Raw genomic sequence first — 14,724 nt, 5'->3', positions numbered from 1 at the left:
TTGAATTCTCTCTGAAGTACGGACCCTCGGGTTTTACCTGAGATCACAAAATTGTGATTGCAGATGAAAATGAATTGCACGATTGCAGATGAAAATGTGCACTGCCACTTATCTGAATGCGCCACACCCCCTCAATTGACGCACCGGTCAGCATTTGGGACAGGCGCTGGGCGCTGCCAGCCGGTGCCTCTACGCTGCAATGGCCGTCGGATCACCCGCCATGCACCGCGCCGTGGAAAGTACCCCGTACATTGCTAAGAGTCCCGCTGCGCAGGCGCGTGGACGCGGGCCGTGAACCGAGCGGGAGGAAGGTGGGATTTGCGCGGCGCTGGGAGCGCGGCCACGGGGGAAGGGGAGAGGAGAGGAGGGCAGGGGCAGGGGCCGGGGCAGGGGCAGGGGCCGGGGCTGGGGCAGGGGCCTCTGCCACGGCCGTGCATAAATGATCAAGGCCAGGGCCGCCGGCTGGCGGTGAGATCGTGGATCAGCCGCGTTGATCGGCTATTTGTGGCCCGTGGTCGCCCGGGCAACGGCGCGTCCTCTCCGGAGGGGGAGGAGGGAGGGGATGGGGATTATTTGAAGTTGAGACTTTAATGTTGATACCATTGGGTAGTGAAGTATATGAGCTGTCCCTCCAGTTTATGTGTGGCCCCACTCTCCCCCTCACACTGGCTCGGGCAACCTGCCAACATTGCAGCAGGGGATTGAAGGCTTTGTGGCCATGTTTGCATTGCGATACGAAGATAGGTGAAGGGGCAGATATTGTAGAAAGAGCAGGGACTCTACAGGACTTGGACAGGTTGGGAGAGTGGGCAGAGAAGTGGCAGATGGAATACAGCGGGGCAAAATGTGGAGTCGTGTATTTTGGTAGCAGGCATAAAGGCGTAGACTATTTTCTAAATGGGGAAATAATTCAGAAATCGGAGGTACAGAGAGACTTGGGAGTGCTGGTACCTGTACAGGATTCACAAAAAAATAATTTCAAGTTGAATTGGTAGTAAGGAAGGCAAATGCAATGCTAGGATTTATTTCGAGAGCGCATGAGAGGGTCCAGTGGAATTTTTTGGAGAATGATCCCTGGAATGAGTGGGTTAACATGTGATTAGCATTTGATGGCACTAGGCCTGTATTCCCTGGAGTTTAGAATGATGTGGGAGAGGGCGCTCATAGAATCTTGGTGAATAGTGAAAGTCATTTTTTTAGAGTGGATGTTTCCTCTAGTGGGAAAGTCTAGGACCAGAGGTCATAGCCTCAGAATTAAGGGATGTTCCTTTTGAAAGGAGATGAGGAGGAATTTCTTTAGTCAGAGGGTGGTGAATCTGTGGAATTCATTGCCACAGAAGGCTGTGGAGGCCAAGTCAGTGGCTATTTTTAAGGCAGGGGTTAATAGATTCCTGATTAGTATGGGTTTCAGGGAGGTCATGGGGAGAAGGCAGGAGATTGGGGTTGAGAGGGAAAGATAGAATTGCCCTGATTGAATGGTGGAGTAGACTTGATGGGCCGAATAGCTTAGTTCTGCTCCTATCACTTATGAACATGAACATAATCAAGGCCCAGGCAAGAGTTCGCGGATGAAGAGCATCACCAAGATCCAGGGCAGTGGAGTAAAGGCCAGGAAGCTGAAGTCAGGGGATGCGGGGTAAAGGCCCAGTAATCTCCCCTGGATTGTGAGGTGAGGTTAAAGTAGTTATGTGCACCTGGATTCAAAGGAATTGAGATAAATTAGGCAACTATTCTACAGACCAAGGGGCAGAAGGTAACGCAAACTTTTACCAGGATTGAGGCAGATAAGTTTTTCGGTCAATTTTAGATAACAAATAGAACTGCTCCTGGGATCAAGGGAAGGGAAGTGGGGAAAAGCAAAGAATTGAGAATAGTTTTGAGAACAGGCCATATTATGGTGGCGGTAGTGCTGGATGTCCTAAAGTATATGAAGGTAGATAAATCTCCGACTGATCAGATATGTCCGATGACAATGTGGGAAGCTAGAGGGGAAATTGCCAGAGCCTATGAAACATCATCAGTCACAGGTGAGATAGCTAATTTATGAAGTGCTGTGAGGAAAAGTCTGGGAACAGTAGACCATAAGCTAAACATCTGTCATAGAAAGTTCCTGGAGTGGATTCTGAGGGATAAGGTATATATGCATTTGCATAGACGGGCTGCTTCGGGATGGTTTTGCACATGGGAGATTGTGTCTTATGGAACTGTTTGAGTCTTTTGAAGAAATAGATGAAAAGTTGATGAGGGCAAAGCCAAAGATGTTGTCTATTTGGACCAGCAGAATCTTTGATAAGATTGTGCATGAGAAGCTGCTCTGGAAGGTTAGATTGCATGGGATCCAGGGAGAGCTAGCTGACTGGATAAAGAACTGATTTGTGGAAGAAAGCAGAGGATGATTGTGAAGCTTTTTTTGTATGGTGACCAGTGGTGTGCCTCAGAGATCGGTGCTGGGCAAATTGGGATTTATATCAATGATTTGGATGATAATGTAGAATGCATGATTAATAAGTCACAGATGACACTAAAGTGAGTGGTATCGTAAATAGTGAAGATGGTTATCAAAATATTACAGCAGGATATCGATCAGCTGGGCGTGTTGCAGAGAAATGGTTAATGGAGTTTAACGCAGATAAGTGCTAGAGGTTGCATTTTGGGAAGTCAAAGCATGATAGGACCTTCATAGTGAAAGACTGGGCCCTGGGAAGTGTTGTAGACCAGAGGGATCTAGGAGTGCAGGTACATAGATCCCTAAAAATAGCTTCAAAGGTAGATTGGGACGTCAAGAAGGTTTTCCGTATATTGGCCCGCATCAGTCAGGATATTGAGTATAGAACTGAAAGTTGGGTGTAGCAAAGGACCTAAAGTACTGGAGTAACTCAGCGGGTCAGGCAGCATCTCTGGAGGACATGGATAGGTGATGTTTTGAGACAAGACCCTTTTTCAGAGTATAGAAGTTGGGATGTTACGTTACAGTTTTACAAGATGTTGTTGAGGCCAAATTTGGAGTAATGTGTTATTTTGGTCACCCTGCTATTGGAAGTATGTGGTTAAGCTGGAGACAGTGCAGAGAAGATTTATGAGGATGTTGCCAGGACATGAGAACCTGAGCTATAGGGAGATGTTGGGCAGCCTAGGACTTTATTCATTGGACCGCAGGAGGCTGAAGGCTGATCTTATGGAGGTGTATATAATGACAGAGATGATTATCATGATAGATATGATGAATGCACAGTTTTTACCCAGAATAGGAGAATCATGATCCAGAGGCCATAGGTTTAAGGTGAGAGGGGAAAGATTTAATAGGATCCTGAGGGGAAACTTTATTTCACAGAGGGTGGTGGGTATTTGGAACAACCTGCTGGAGGAGGTGGTTGAGACAGGTACTCTAATAACATTTAAAAGACATGTGAACGGGTACATGGATATGAACAGCGTAGAGGAATATGGGCTAAACATGGGCCAGTGGGATTAATATAGTTGAGGCATCTTGGTCTGGATGGGCAAGTTAGACCAAAGGGTTTATTTCAGTGCTGTATGACTATGACTCTAGAATTGTTCCCTAGATCAAGGGAGTTGGGAAGGATAGGGAAATATCCCTGAAATTAAGAAATTGAGGGATAAGATGGGAATCTAGGTATTGTGGGTTGGGGCAGGAGTTCTATCATAAAACCTATCCATCAGATGAAGCAGATTTAGGAGCTGTAGAGCATCTTTGGGTACAGAACCCCCCCCCCCCCCCCCTTGCACCCCTCACCAACGTCCCAAATCCACTCTTCCAAGGACTTCTCCCCCTCCCCCAGCACCACACCCCAAGCCCCCTGCCATTCTTCCTGGTGACCTTCCCACCTTCCTCATCCCGTTGATGGCCTGAATTACATTCCACCCTGAGCGATATCTGCAGGTGGTTCCCACGCCCTGCCCCAATTTGGATCCATGCTCTTGGTGTTCACCACATTTGCAATAAACTCCCATTGCATTTCAATGTATGTAAAGGTCCTTCTACCTGTGCACCTATTTCTGAGCTACTCTAACCTGTATGTAGCTCAGTGGTCTGCCACACATCATTGAGCAGCAGCAAAGATGAAACTGTTCAGTTCTCAGCAACTCAAGGTTGATGTTTTGCAGGTTCCCTCAGCTTCCAGTCGATCTGGAACACATGTTTATTTATTTTTAGTTTAGAGATATACTGCAGAAACGGGCCCTTCGGCCCACCAATCAGCCATCCCCACACACTAACACTATCCCACACACACACTAGGAACAACTTTACTGAAGCCAATTAACCTACAAACCTGTACATGAGTGTGGGAGGAAACCAGAGCACTTGGAGAAAATCCTCGCAGGTCACGTGGAGAATGAACAAACTCCATACAGACAGCGAGGTCTCTGGCGCTGTAAGGCAGCAACTCTACCACTACACCACCGTGCTGCCGCATGTTGGTTGCAGCAGTGAGTTGTCACAATGATGCAACAACATGTGGAGGGAGCTTCTAGCTGCACACAAACTGCACAGTAAATTTTTGTCTGATTGCATTTTTGTTCTGTACCATGGGAAGTTTTAATCAAATATGCTTTGGAAGGGAATGTTGTTTTTCTCTGCTGCTATTTGGATGTTTCTTATTATGTTCAGTAGTCAATCTCACTCGGCTGTCTGCAGACACAAAATGCTGGAGTAACTCAGCGGGGCAGGCAACATCTCTGGAGAGAAGGAATGGATGATGTTTCAGCCCTTCTTCAGACCCGAAACGTCACCCATTCCTTCTCTCCAGAGATGCTGCCTGTCCCGCTGAGTTACTCCAGCATTTTGTATCTACTTTTGATTTAAACCAGCATCTGCAGTTCTTTCTTACTTAGTTTTCTGTTCCTCAATGATGGTTTGGCAGTTATACAGCATGGAAACAGGCCCTTTAACCCAACCCCCCCCCCCCCCCCACTTCCTACTTAACTACTTCCTCTGGCAGCTCGTTTGATGGACCCACCGCTGTGAATGTAAAAAAAAGTTGCCTTCAGGTTCCTATTAAATCTTTCCACCGTACAAGAGAAATGAATAATAAAGGAACAATTAGTACAGATTATTCTGACCGTTGATATGGGCATGGTGGGTCGAAGGGCCTTCTGTATTGCACCACTCAATAACTGTAAGTTACTGGCTGCTTCATCGCATCAGAACAGAGATATGTGGCACAAAAAGCTGAATGTTTCTTTGTTTTTTACATAAATGGAGTCTCATCAGGGATGTAGATTTCTTTGTTTTTGACATGAATAAATGCTCATCAGGGATGTAGATGTCCAGACTTGCAGATGGTGTTAGAAACATAGAAACATAGAAAATAGGTGCAGGAGGAGGCCATTCAGCCCTTCGAGCCAGCACCGCCATTCATTGTGATTATGGCTGATCGTCCCCTATCAATAACCCGTGCCTGCCTTCTCCCCATATCCCTTGACTTCACTAGCCCCTAGAGCTCTATCTAACTCTCTCTTAAATCCATCCAGTGACTTGGCCTCCACTGCCCTCTGTGGCAGGAAAATCCATAAATTCACAACTCTCTGGGTGAAAAAGTTTTTTCGCATCTCAGTCTTAAATGACCTCCCCTTTATTCCAAGACAGTGGCGCCTGATTCTGGACTTGCCACACATTGGGAACATTTTTCCTGCATCTAGCTTGTCCAGTCCTTTTATAATTTTATATGTTTCTATAAGATCGTCCCCTCATCCTTCTAAACTCCAGTGAATACAAGCCTAGTCTTTTCAATCTTTCCTCATATGATAGTCCCGCCATTCCAGTGATCAATCTCGTGAACCTACGCTGCACTGCCTCAATCACAAGGATGCCCTTCCTCAAATTAGGAGACCAAAACTGTACACAATACTCCAGACGTGGTCTCACCAGAGCCCTATACAACTGTTGAAGAACCTCTTTACTCCTGTACTGAAATCCTCTTGTTATGAAGGCCAACATTCTATTAGCTTTCTTCACTGCCTGCTATACCTGTAAGCCAACTTTCAGTGACCGGTGTACAAGGATGCCCAGGTCTCGCTGCATCTCCCCCTTACCTAACCTAACTCTATTCAGCCCCTGTTGAAATGAATCGGCTGCTTTCACACCCATCCACCAAGATAATATTTATTTCCACTGGAGCATTTATCTGTGCTTCAGAGAGGTTTGGGGTGGAGGCTGGCATCCTCTATCTCCAGAAGACAATAGGCAGAGAAATTGAACAGGGGCCCACCATTCTACATAGGCAGGGAGAAGCCAGAAGCCTTTCCGCACTTAGGGTGCCGTGGGGGTTTGTTGCCAACAAGTGAATTCTGAGAGCAATGTGGCCGAAATTCTGAATTAAGTCAATCATGGTCAATCATCAACTCACTAAGGTTGAGATAGTTCCACTACTAACCTTTTCAACTGCTGAATTCACAACCTTTCCTCATCTGTCACCAGTCCATCAATAACCCCTCTTCAATCTATATGCTAAAACCTCTCCCTCACACAGCACTGCAGTAAACCACATGCCCAAGGGTCACAGCTCGCACATCGCTAGGAAACAACTGCTGAGTGATTGACGTCACTCAAACAAAACCTGCTCACACTTCACTGGTGTTAAGTAATGATGAGGATGTTGCAAAACAGCAAGAAGACATTGATAGACCGTGATGGATAAGTGGCAGATAAATAAAGACATTTGGAAGAACATTTCAGTGAATGGAATGAGAGAAAATAGACACAAAATAGTGCAGTGCTAAATGAAATGAAGGAAGGGACTTGGGTGTGCGTGTTTTTAATGTGGATATAAGTCTTTGTGGTAGTAAAATATACGGGACCGTAGGATTCACAGAGGCACGGGCTACACTATCAGGGACGTAATATCAACCTGCACAAAGTACTGGTTAGGCTGCAACTGCAATATACAATTTTGTTCTGGTCAACACACTTCAGGTTGGTTCTGGAAGGTTAATTGGAAGGTTGTGTAAGTAAGAACTGCAGATGCTGTTTGAAATCGAAGGTAGACACAAAATGCTGGGGTAACTCAGCGTGTGAGGCAGCATCTCTGGAGAGAAGGAATAGGCAATGTTTCAGAGACCCTTCTTCAGACTGATGTCGGGAGGGGGCGGGACAAAGATGGAATCTAGTCAGAGACAGTAGGACTAGTGGGAGAACTGGGAAGGGGAAGGGGATGGAGAGAGAAAACAAGGGCAAGGTTTTGGAGGAACAGGACCTCATATTTCGCGTGGGATGGAGGAACAGCACCTCATATTTCGCTTGGGTAGTTTACACCCCAGTGGTATGAACATTGACTTCTCTAACTTCATATAGGCCTTGCTTTCTCTCTCTCTCTCTCGCTACCTTAAGCCTTCAGAAAGGTTTGGGGTGCAGCGTGGCATCCTCTATTTTCAGGAGACAATGGGTGGAGAAGAGAGAGGTGGAGGGGCACCTCCATTGGTGACGATGAAGTGCGTTGTATCTCAATCATACACTTGTAGCCATAAGGTGCTGGCTGCTGAGACAGATTTAAAAGAGGGCTCTGTAAGTTGTGACGAGCAGAACACAGGAATTAGGCATCTGATCATCATCATGGCATTAAGAAAAAGGAGACAAAAAAGTCACACCAACACTTTGCATGTTTAATTGTTTAATAGAATTGTCCGGCACAGAAACCGGTCCCTCAGGACAACTCATCCATGCCGACAAAGATGTCTGCATTTGGCCTATAACCCTGTAAACCATATAACCATCCAAATGTATTTTAAGTGTTGTTTTTGTACCTGTCTCAACTACTTCCTCTGGTTTCCACATAAAAGGCTACCGATGCTAGAAAACAGAATTTAACGACAAAAAAAATGTTGGAAGTGGTTAAGTTTTGGTGCCATCAGTGAGAAGAGATTCTGTAGTTTGTTCACAAATGTTGCATGACCTGCAAGATATTTCTTGTATTTTCTGTTTCTATTTGTGTTATTTCGGGGCACCATGTTTAGGAAAGATGTTGTCAAGCTGGAAAGGATGCAGAGAAGATTTATGAGTATGTTGCCAGGACTCAGAGGTTGAGTAGGCTGGAACTATTCCCTGGAGTGCAGGAGGATGAAGAGGTGATCTTATAAAGGTATATAAGATCATGAGAGGAATAGATCAGGTAGATGCATAGTCTCTTGCCCAGAGTAGGTGAATCGAGAACCAGAGGTCATAGATTTAAGGTGAAGGGCAAAAGATTTAACAGGAATCTGAATCTGAAAAAGGGTAACTTTTTCACACAAAGGGTGGTGGATGTATGGAACAAGCGGCCAGAGGAGGTAGTTGAGGCAGCGACTATCCCAACATTTAAGAAACAGTTGGACAGGTACAGGGATAGGACAGTTTTGTAGGGATATGGACCAAATGTAGGCTGGTGGGACTAGTGTAGCTAGGACATGTTGGCCGGTGTGGGCAAGTTGAGCCAAAGGTCCTGTTTCTACACTGTGTCACTCTATGACTTTATTTCACATGCATTCTCCATGAAATTAGTTATTGAATAAAACTAATTTCAATATTTGGGTAGAGGCGAGAGAATAAATGTCTTGGCCTTTAAAAGATTCTTCTTTGTTTTTGCAGATAGAACTTGAGTGCAGAGTAAGAATTGGAGATGCCGATGCCTACCAGCCTAATACCATCACGATTTCTGACACTTGTGTCTCATTTTCTCATAGTAGTTAATATCTTCTGGTCCAGGGTAAGTATTGGGGAAAAATATGGGAGAAATATGGGGAACAGTCCCCTACCCCGATGCTGAGGTTCAGCCCTCGACAAAGCTCATTATTTGGTAGGACTAGCATCTGTGGTCAGGAGTTGTTGGGCAACAACCTGGACTAATACAGGGCCAATAGTGTAGCGTAATGTCTCAAGCCACTTCACTTACATTCATTTAGATCAAAATGGTCATCAACAATGGAGCGAGAACTAAGTGATTTGTTAAAGACAGGGGTGTCAAACTCATCTTAACTCATTTTAGGTCACGGGCAAAATGCGACAATGCACGCCGGATTAATACGCGTCGTGCACACGCGAACGCAGTCCGATCCGGCACCGTGGACAGCTACAGCTGGGGAAATCATTCCGCGTGCCTGATCAGACCCCTTTGCGGGCCGTGAGTTTGATACCCCTGGTTAAAGAGAAGGATTTTTAAAAGAGTCTTAAAAGATGTATCGGATTAAGAGGCAAAGATTTTTAAGAGAAGCTTGGAACTTTCCTGTAGTGTTTAGTTTAGAGATACAGCGTGGAAACAGGCCCTTCAGCCCACTGAACAGCGATCCCTGCACATTAACATTACTCTACACACACTAGGGACAATTTTTTTTAACCTTTATACCAAGCCAATTAACCTACAAACCTGTACATCTTTGGAGCATGGGAGAAACCGAAGATCTCGGAGAAAACCAACGCAGGTCACGGGGAGAACGTACAAACTCCGTACAGATAAGCACCTCCAGTCAGGATCGAACCCGGGTCTCTGGCCCTGTAAGGCAGCAACTCTTCCACTACGCCACTATCTGCCACAGTGAGCAGGAAATGCACAGATCACTAGTAGAGAAATGCTGTAGGATCTCATTAAAACAATGAGAATTTCAAATTGTCCCTTGGCACCTCATTACTTGAGACTAAAGACATTGGTGGCAGGAGTGAGACTTGGAGTAAGATATGCCATAGACAACTGAGGTTAGTATGTGCAACTGTTATGGTGTAGACTGAGGCCAGGCAGGAGAGCATTAGATTGATGAGATTTGTGAAGGTAACAAAGGGATAGGTGAAAGTCTCAGTGGTTAATGCACTGGTTTTTCTCAATAGATGCAATAGCACTTGAGCAGTGAGGGGCAAGAATCCTCAGACTCTTTTCATGCTCCTTCATAACATTGATGTTCTGAAGGATCTTGGGGTAAGGTCCACCTGGTGATGGGAAAAAAATGTGTCACGTGTCTTATTTAAACACGAACACTTCTCTGGCGCTGATGACCAGTTGTCCTTTGGCAAGTAATGGTATGGAGAGATGTTGATATCTGCAAGGATTTTCCAGGCCCACATGCTTGTTTTTCATCTCTGCACTGCATTCTGATTGAATGTTAGCTGTGATTCAGTTGCAAGCATCTTGCCTTTTAGTCAGAGATTTTGACCTGACTATAAATCTCTGCTGTAGTGGGAGAGGGTTCTATATTGTCAAACGTCCCCAATTTCAAATGAAATTAACTTGAACCCCCATCTATGCCCATGGGGGAATGCAAGATATCTGATGACATTATTTTCAATAACAGGGCAAATGTTCCATTTAACATGAACAAAAAGCAGGACCTTGTTGTAGAGTCGTAGAGTGATACAGTGTGGAAACAGGTCCTTCGGCCACGCCGGCCAACATGTGCAAGCTACTATAGCCCCTTCTGCCTGTGTTTGGTCCATATCCCTCCAACCCTGTCCTATCCATGAACCTGTCTATGTCATGACCATACTTCAGAATGTACTTCAATGATTTTGGGATATTTTGAGTTTGTGAAAGGCCTCCGCATACTTCCTATAATGGGGTGGCCAGAACTGCTTGCAATACTCCAGGTGTAGCCGTATTAAAGTTCCACCAAGCTGCAATATAATTCCTGACACTTACTTAATGTCCTGTCTGATGAAAGCAAGCATACCACACGCCTTCTTTACCATTTTTATCTACTTGCATTGCCACTTTCAGGGAGCTGTATATTGACCCAAGATCCCTCTGTACACCAATGCCGTTGAAGGATTTGCCATTAACAGGACACTTTCAACCTACATTCAACCTCTCAAAGTGCAACACTTCACGCATGCTTGGATTACAATCTATGGGTCAGACAGTCAAGGATTCAGTGGCAGAGGAGGGCGCTAACACCTAGGTCCAGTAGTCAGAGATGAGTTTGCTTGGGATTATCGTGTTGAAGACAGAGCTATGGTCAATATTAGGAGTCTGGCGTGGGTGACGTCTGTTCTTATTTGACCAATAACGTATTGTTCTAGAAAATGATCCAACAAATTTTCCATATTTCCTTATGGCTTAGAAGGGGCCAATTAGCCTATTTACTCTAATCTACTCTACTCACAGCAATTCTCTGCTCCACTAATTTTTTGTATTATCGCCACACTGCCACCAGCTCTTCTCCTTATTCTGCTATTTGCCTATACAGTCAGGGTAAATTATAGTGGCCAATTAACAAAAAAAAATCTGCATTTCTTTGGATGCAAAAGATAACCGGAGAACCCAGGGGTAACCCATGTGGTCGCGTGTAAATTCCACACAGACAACACTGTTATCAGGATTGGACTCGCATTACTGCCACTGAGGCAGAAGTTCTAGCTGTGCTATTGTGCCACCAGAAATCTCTTGACCCTTTCTGCCCTTAACACTATTACCATTCAATTTATGTTGTGATAACTGAAGTTTCCCACTATAACTAATCTTTAATTTTAGTTTTTCTCTGTAAACATATATTTGCTCCTATCGCTCCTACACACCCATAATTATAATGTTCCTTCTGCTATTTCTTGCCGCCAGCCAAACGGATTCAATTTTTAACTCGTGCACCATCTTCTCTTTCCAACATTGTAATTTTCTCATTGAGTTTTGCTGACTCTTCTCTTTTCTCATCCGTTGTATTTGGGAATATTTAATGCCCTGCTTTTTTAGCGCCACTACATCATACTAACTCAGGGCATGGATTAGCTTGGTCCTGGCATGTAGAGTCATAACAGAAACGTAGCCTAGAGAAGGGCTGACTGACAACTCAATGTGCCGTAGTATAGATGCTGCAGACTTGCTAAAGATGTAGATAAGAGAGAAGGGTGGTTGTAGTGCTCAGAGTGAACACTCTTGGGGGATTGTCCAGTGAGACTATATGTGTAGAACTTAGAAACAGTAAGGCAATGATCACTTACATGGGATGTAAACTAGATCTCCCAATAGTCAACAGGGATTAGAGGTGCAGATGAGTAGGGAGAATGTTGATAGCTGTAAAAATCACGGGTTAGTATTTATGTAAGATTTCAAACCTTATTGACTGGACCACCCATACAGCAAAGCATTGGTCGGGGTTCAATTTGTTAAATATGTCCTCGAAAGCTGAGATACTGTGAAAAGCTCTTGTTGCATGCCAACCAGTCAGCAGAAAGACAATACATGATTACAATAGATCCATTTACAGTGTATTGCTACATGATAACGGAATCTCTGCCTTTCTGATTTATTTCATGTATGCTTTTCAATGTCCCAGTGATACACTTGATCCCAGCTGCTTATACCAAATCCAGGCCTCCTTTTACCTGACCAAATCCTTAATTTCTCTCATCATCTCAGGTTCAACCTGCCTTGCCCTTCACTCCAACAGCAACATGCATACTTTGAACTCTCTTAGTCACACTTTTCAAAGATTCCCATTTTCCAAACATCATTTTATTTGCAAACATTCTACTCCAATTGTAAATTCTTGTCTAATAACATCAAAATTGGTCTTGCTGCAATTGAGAACTTTAACCTGTGGATCAGTCAGGACTATTTTAAAGCTAATAGAACTCTGGTCACTGGTCCCAAAAGGCCCGCCCATTAAATTTGGCAAGAGCTGCAGGGAACAATGTGAGAATTCTGAGTAGTGGTCAGCTTTGATGGACTGAAAGAACAAATTTGATTTTTTTAAAAACTTTTCTGAATTTACATTAATTTTCTTTTCAATTGTTTTCTAATGTAGTTCATTCTGTGGTGCTTCTTTTTTTGTTGCAGAAAGACAATGTGGAGGCTTGTCTTCCGCCAAGCTACACCCATGACCAGTATCAAAACCGTGACAAAGAGTAAGTACTCTACCAAAGAAGGATCTATAATAACAATTTTATTTGTTGGATTGACGTGCTGTGAACTTTTCTCCCAATCAATCCAGACTTTTCAGTTTAAAAGTGAATTAACTAAATTAGGAAGCAATTTAAAACTATGGTAATCTATTTAATGCTGTTTTTTCAGAAAGGTAGAAAAATAGCAGGAACAAGATCTTTGTGCTTGCTCTTTGTGCTTGCTTGGTCATTCATAGAACATAGTGCAATTAACAGTACAGCACAAGAATACGCCTTTGTGACCCAAATGCCTGTGCTGAATATGATGTCACGACCAATTCTTATAGTTTCAAGTTTACATTTATTGTCACATGCACCAATTGGTACAGTGAAATTTGAGTTACCATACAGCCATACGAATAAAAAGAACACAACACACGATAGAAGTTTACATGAACATCCCCACACTGCGGAATCAACAGTTCCCACTGCGAGGGAAGGCAATTAAGTTCAGCCATCTTCCTCTTTGTCATCTGTTCACCTGTGGTCGGGGCCTTTGAGCCCTCCGCAGTCGTCGCTACGGTGGCCCGATGTTTCAGGCCCTCTCGCCGGGATGATCGGAACTCCAGCTTCGGAACGGAACACTCTCAGCGGCTTGGAGTTAACGAATCAGCCACTTCTTATCGGGGACCACGGCTTCCGAGTTCACAGGCCGAGCTGGGCGGAGCTCCAACACTGGCGGCCCTCGGCAAAGGGATCCCAGGACTCCGCGATGTTAAAGTCAGCACCACCCGCGGCTAGAAGCTCCGCAAACCACAGCTCCACGATGTTAAGCAGCAGGCCCAACACTCCGGAGCTCCACACGGCGATCCCCAGTAAAGCATCGCCCGCTCCGTGATGTTAAATCATGCCGCTGTTGAAGCTCTGGCCGGTCTCCGGCAGGAAAGGCCACGACAATCCAGATGGTAGGCCACGAGGGGGGTGGCGAAGACACGACTCGGAGAATAGTCGCATCCTCGACCAGGAAGTGACTGGGAAACGGTTGCCCCCTTACCTTCCCCACCTCCCCCACATAAAAAGACTAAGAAACCTCCAAAAACATACTTTTAAACAGATCAAAAATAACAAAAGGATGAAAAAACAGACAGACTGTTGGCAGAGGCTGCCAATCGCACAGCGCCCTTGGTGGTCAAGCAATAATCCATGTATAATCCATGTCCCTCCATTCTCATTGCTCAAATGAGCAGGTTCAGGAAGAATGTGTCGGCATTCAAGAGGGTCCAGAGGAGGTTTACAAGAATGATTCCAAGAATGATTTGGTGAACATATGATGAGTGTTTGATGGTACAATGCCTGTACTTGCTTGAGTTTAGAAGGATGAGGGGGTACCTCATTGAAACTTATAGAATAGTGAAAGACCTGGATAGAGTGGATGTGGAGAGTATGTTTCCACTAGTGGGAGAGGCCATAGCCTCAGAATAAAATGACATACCTTTCGAAAGGAGATGAGGAGGAATTTCTTTAGTCAGAGGGTTGTGAGTCTGTGGAATTCTTTGCCACAGATGACTATGGAAGCCAAGTCAATGGATATTTTTAAGGCGGAGATTGACAGATTCTTGATTAGTAAGGGTGTCACGGGTTATGTGTATAATTTAATCTTCTGGATCAGTCTACCTTATCAAAGGCCTGACTAAAATCCATCTATACAACATCACTGCCCACCTCAGCAATCTTTGCCACCTTTAAAATAACTCATTCAAGTTAGTGAGACACTCCTTTAACCTTTAGAGGCCAGTTGATGGGATAAGGATGGCTAAGTAAGGGAAATTGGATGACCTTTCACATCTCCTTTAAACTTTGCCCCTCTCACCTTAAAGCTATGTCCAGTAGTTTTGATTTTTCCATCCTGACAAAAAAGTTCTGATTGTGTA

At 44.6% G+C, this 14,724-nt stretch overlaps 1 protein-coding gene across 5 annotated transcripts in view; it reads left to right on the top strand.

The window, feature by feature from the left end:
• The first annotated feature begins 266 nt into the window (after positions 1-266).
• The window catches only part of tmem107 (transmembrane protein 107), a 51,682-nt gene continuing 37,224 nt past the window's right edge, over positions 267-14,724 (top strand). For 2 of the 5 annotated variants that reach the window (XM_033049856.1, XM_033049852.1), the window contains exons 1-4: positions 367-461; positions 1,670-1,674; positions 8,582-8,699; positions 12,750-12,817. In XM_033049856.1, the coding sequence (XP_032905747.1) occupies positions 8,613-8,699; positions 12,750-12,817 (155 nt within the window). In that variant the 5' untranslated portion in view covers positions 367-461; positions 1,670-1,674; positions 8,582-8,612. Of the gene's footprint in view, positions 312-366; positions 462-1,669; positions 1,675-1,705; positions 2,028-8,581; positions 8,700-12,749; positions 12,818-14,724 lie in introns of those variants that run through there. The other 3 variants (XM_033049857.1, XM_033049854.1, XM_033049855.1) reach the window with 2 other exon arrangements.

This window comes from Amblyraja radiata, chromosome 33, assembly GCF_010909765.2.
Source record: "Amblyraja radiata isolate CabotCenter1 chromosome 33, sAmbRad1.1.pri, whole genome shotgun sequence".
Classification (NCBI taxonomy): Eukaryota; Metazoa; Chordata; class Chondrichthyes; order Rajiformes; family Rajidae; genus Amblyraja; species Amblyraja radiata.
Note: the sequence above shows the minus strand (reverse complement) of the source record. Positions and strands in the feature narration are given on the sequence as shown.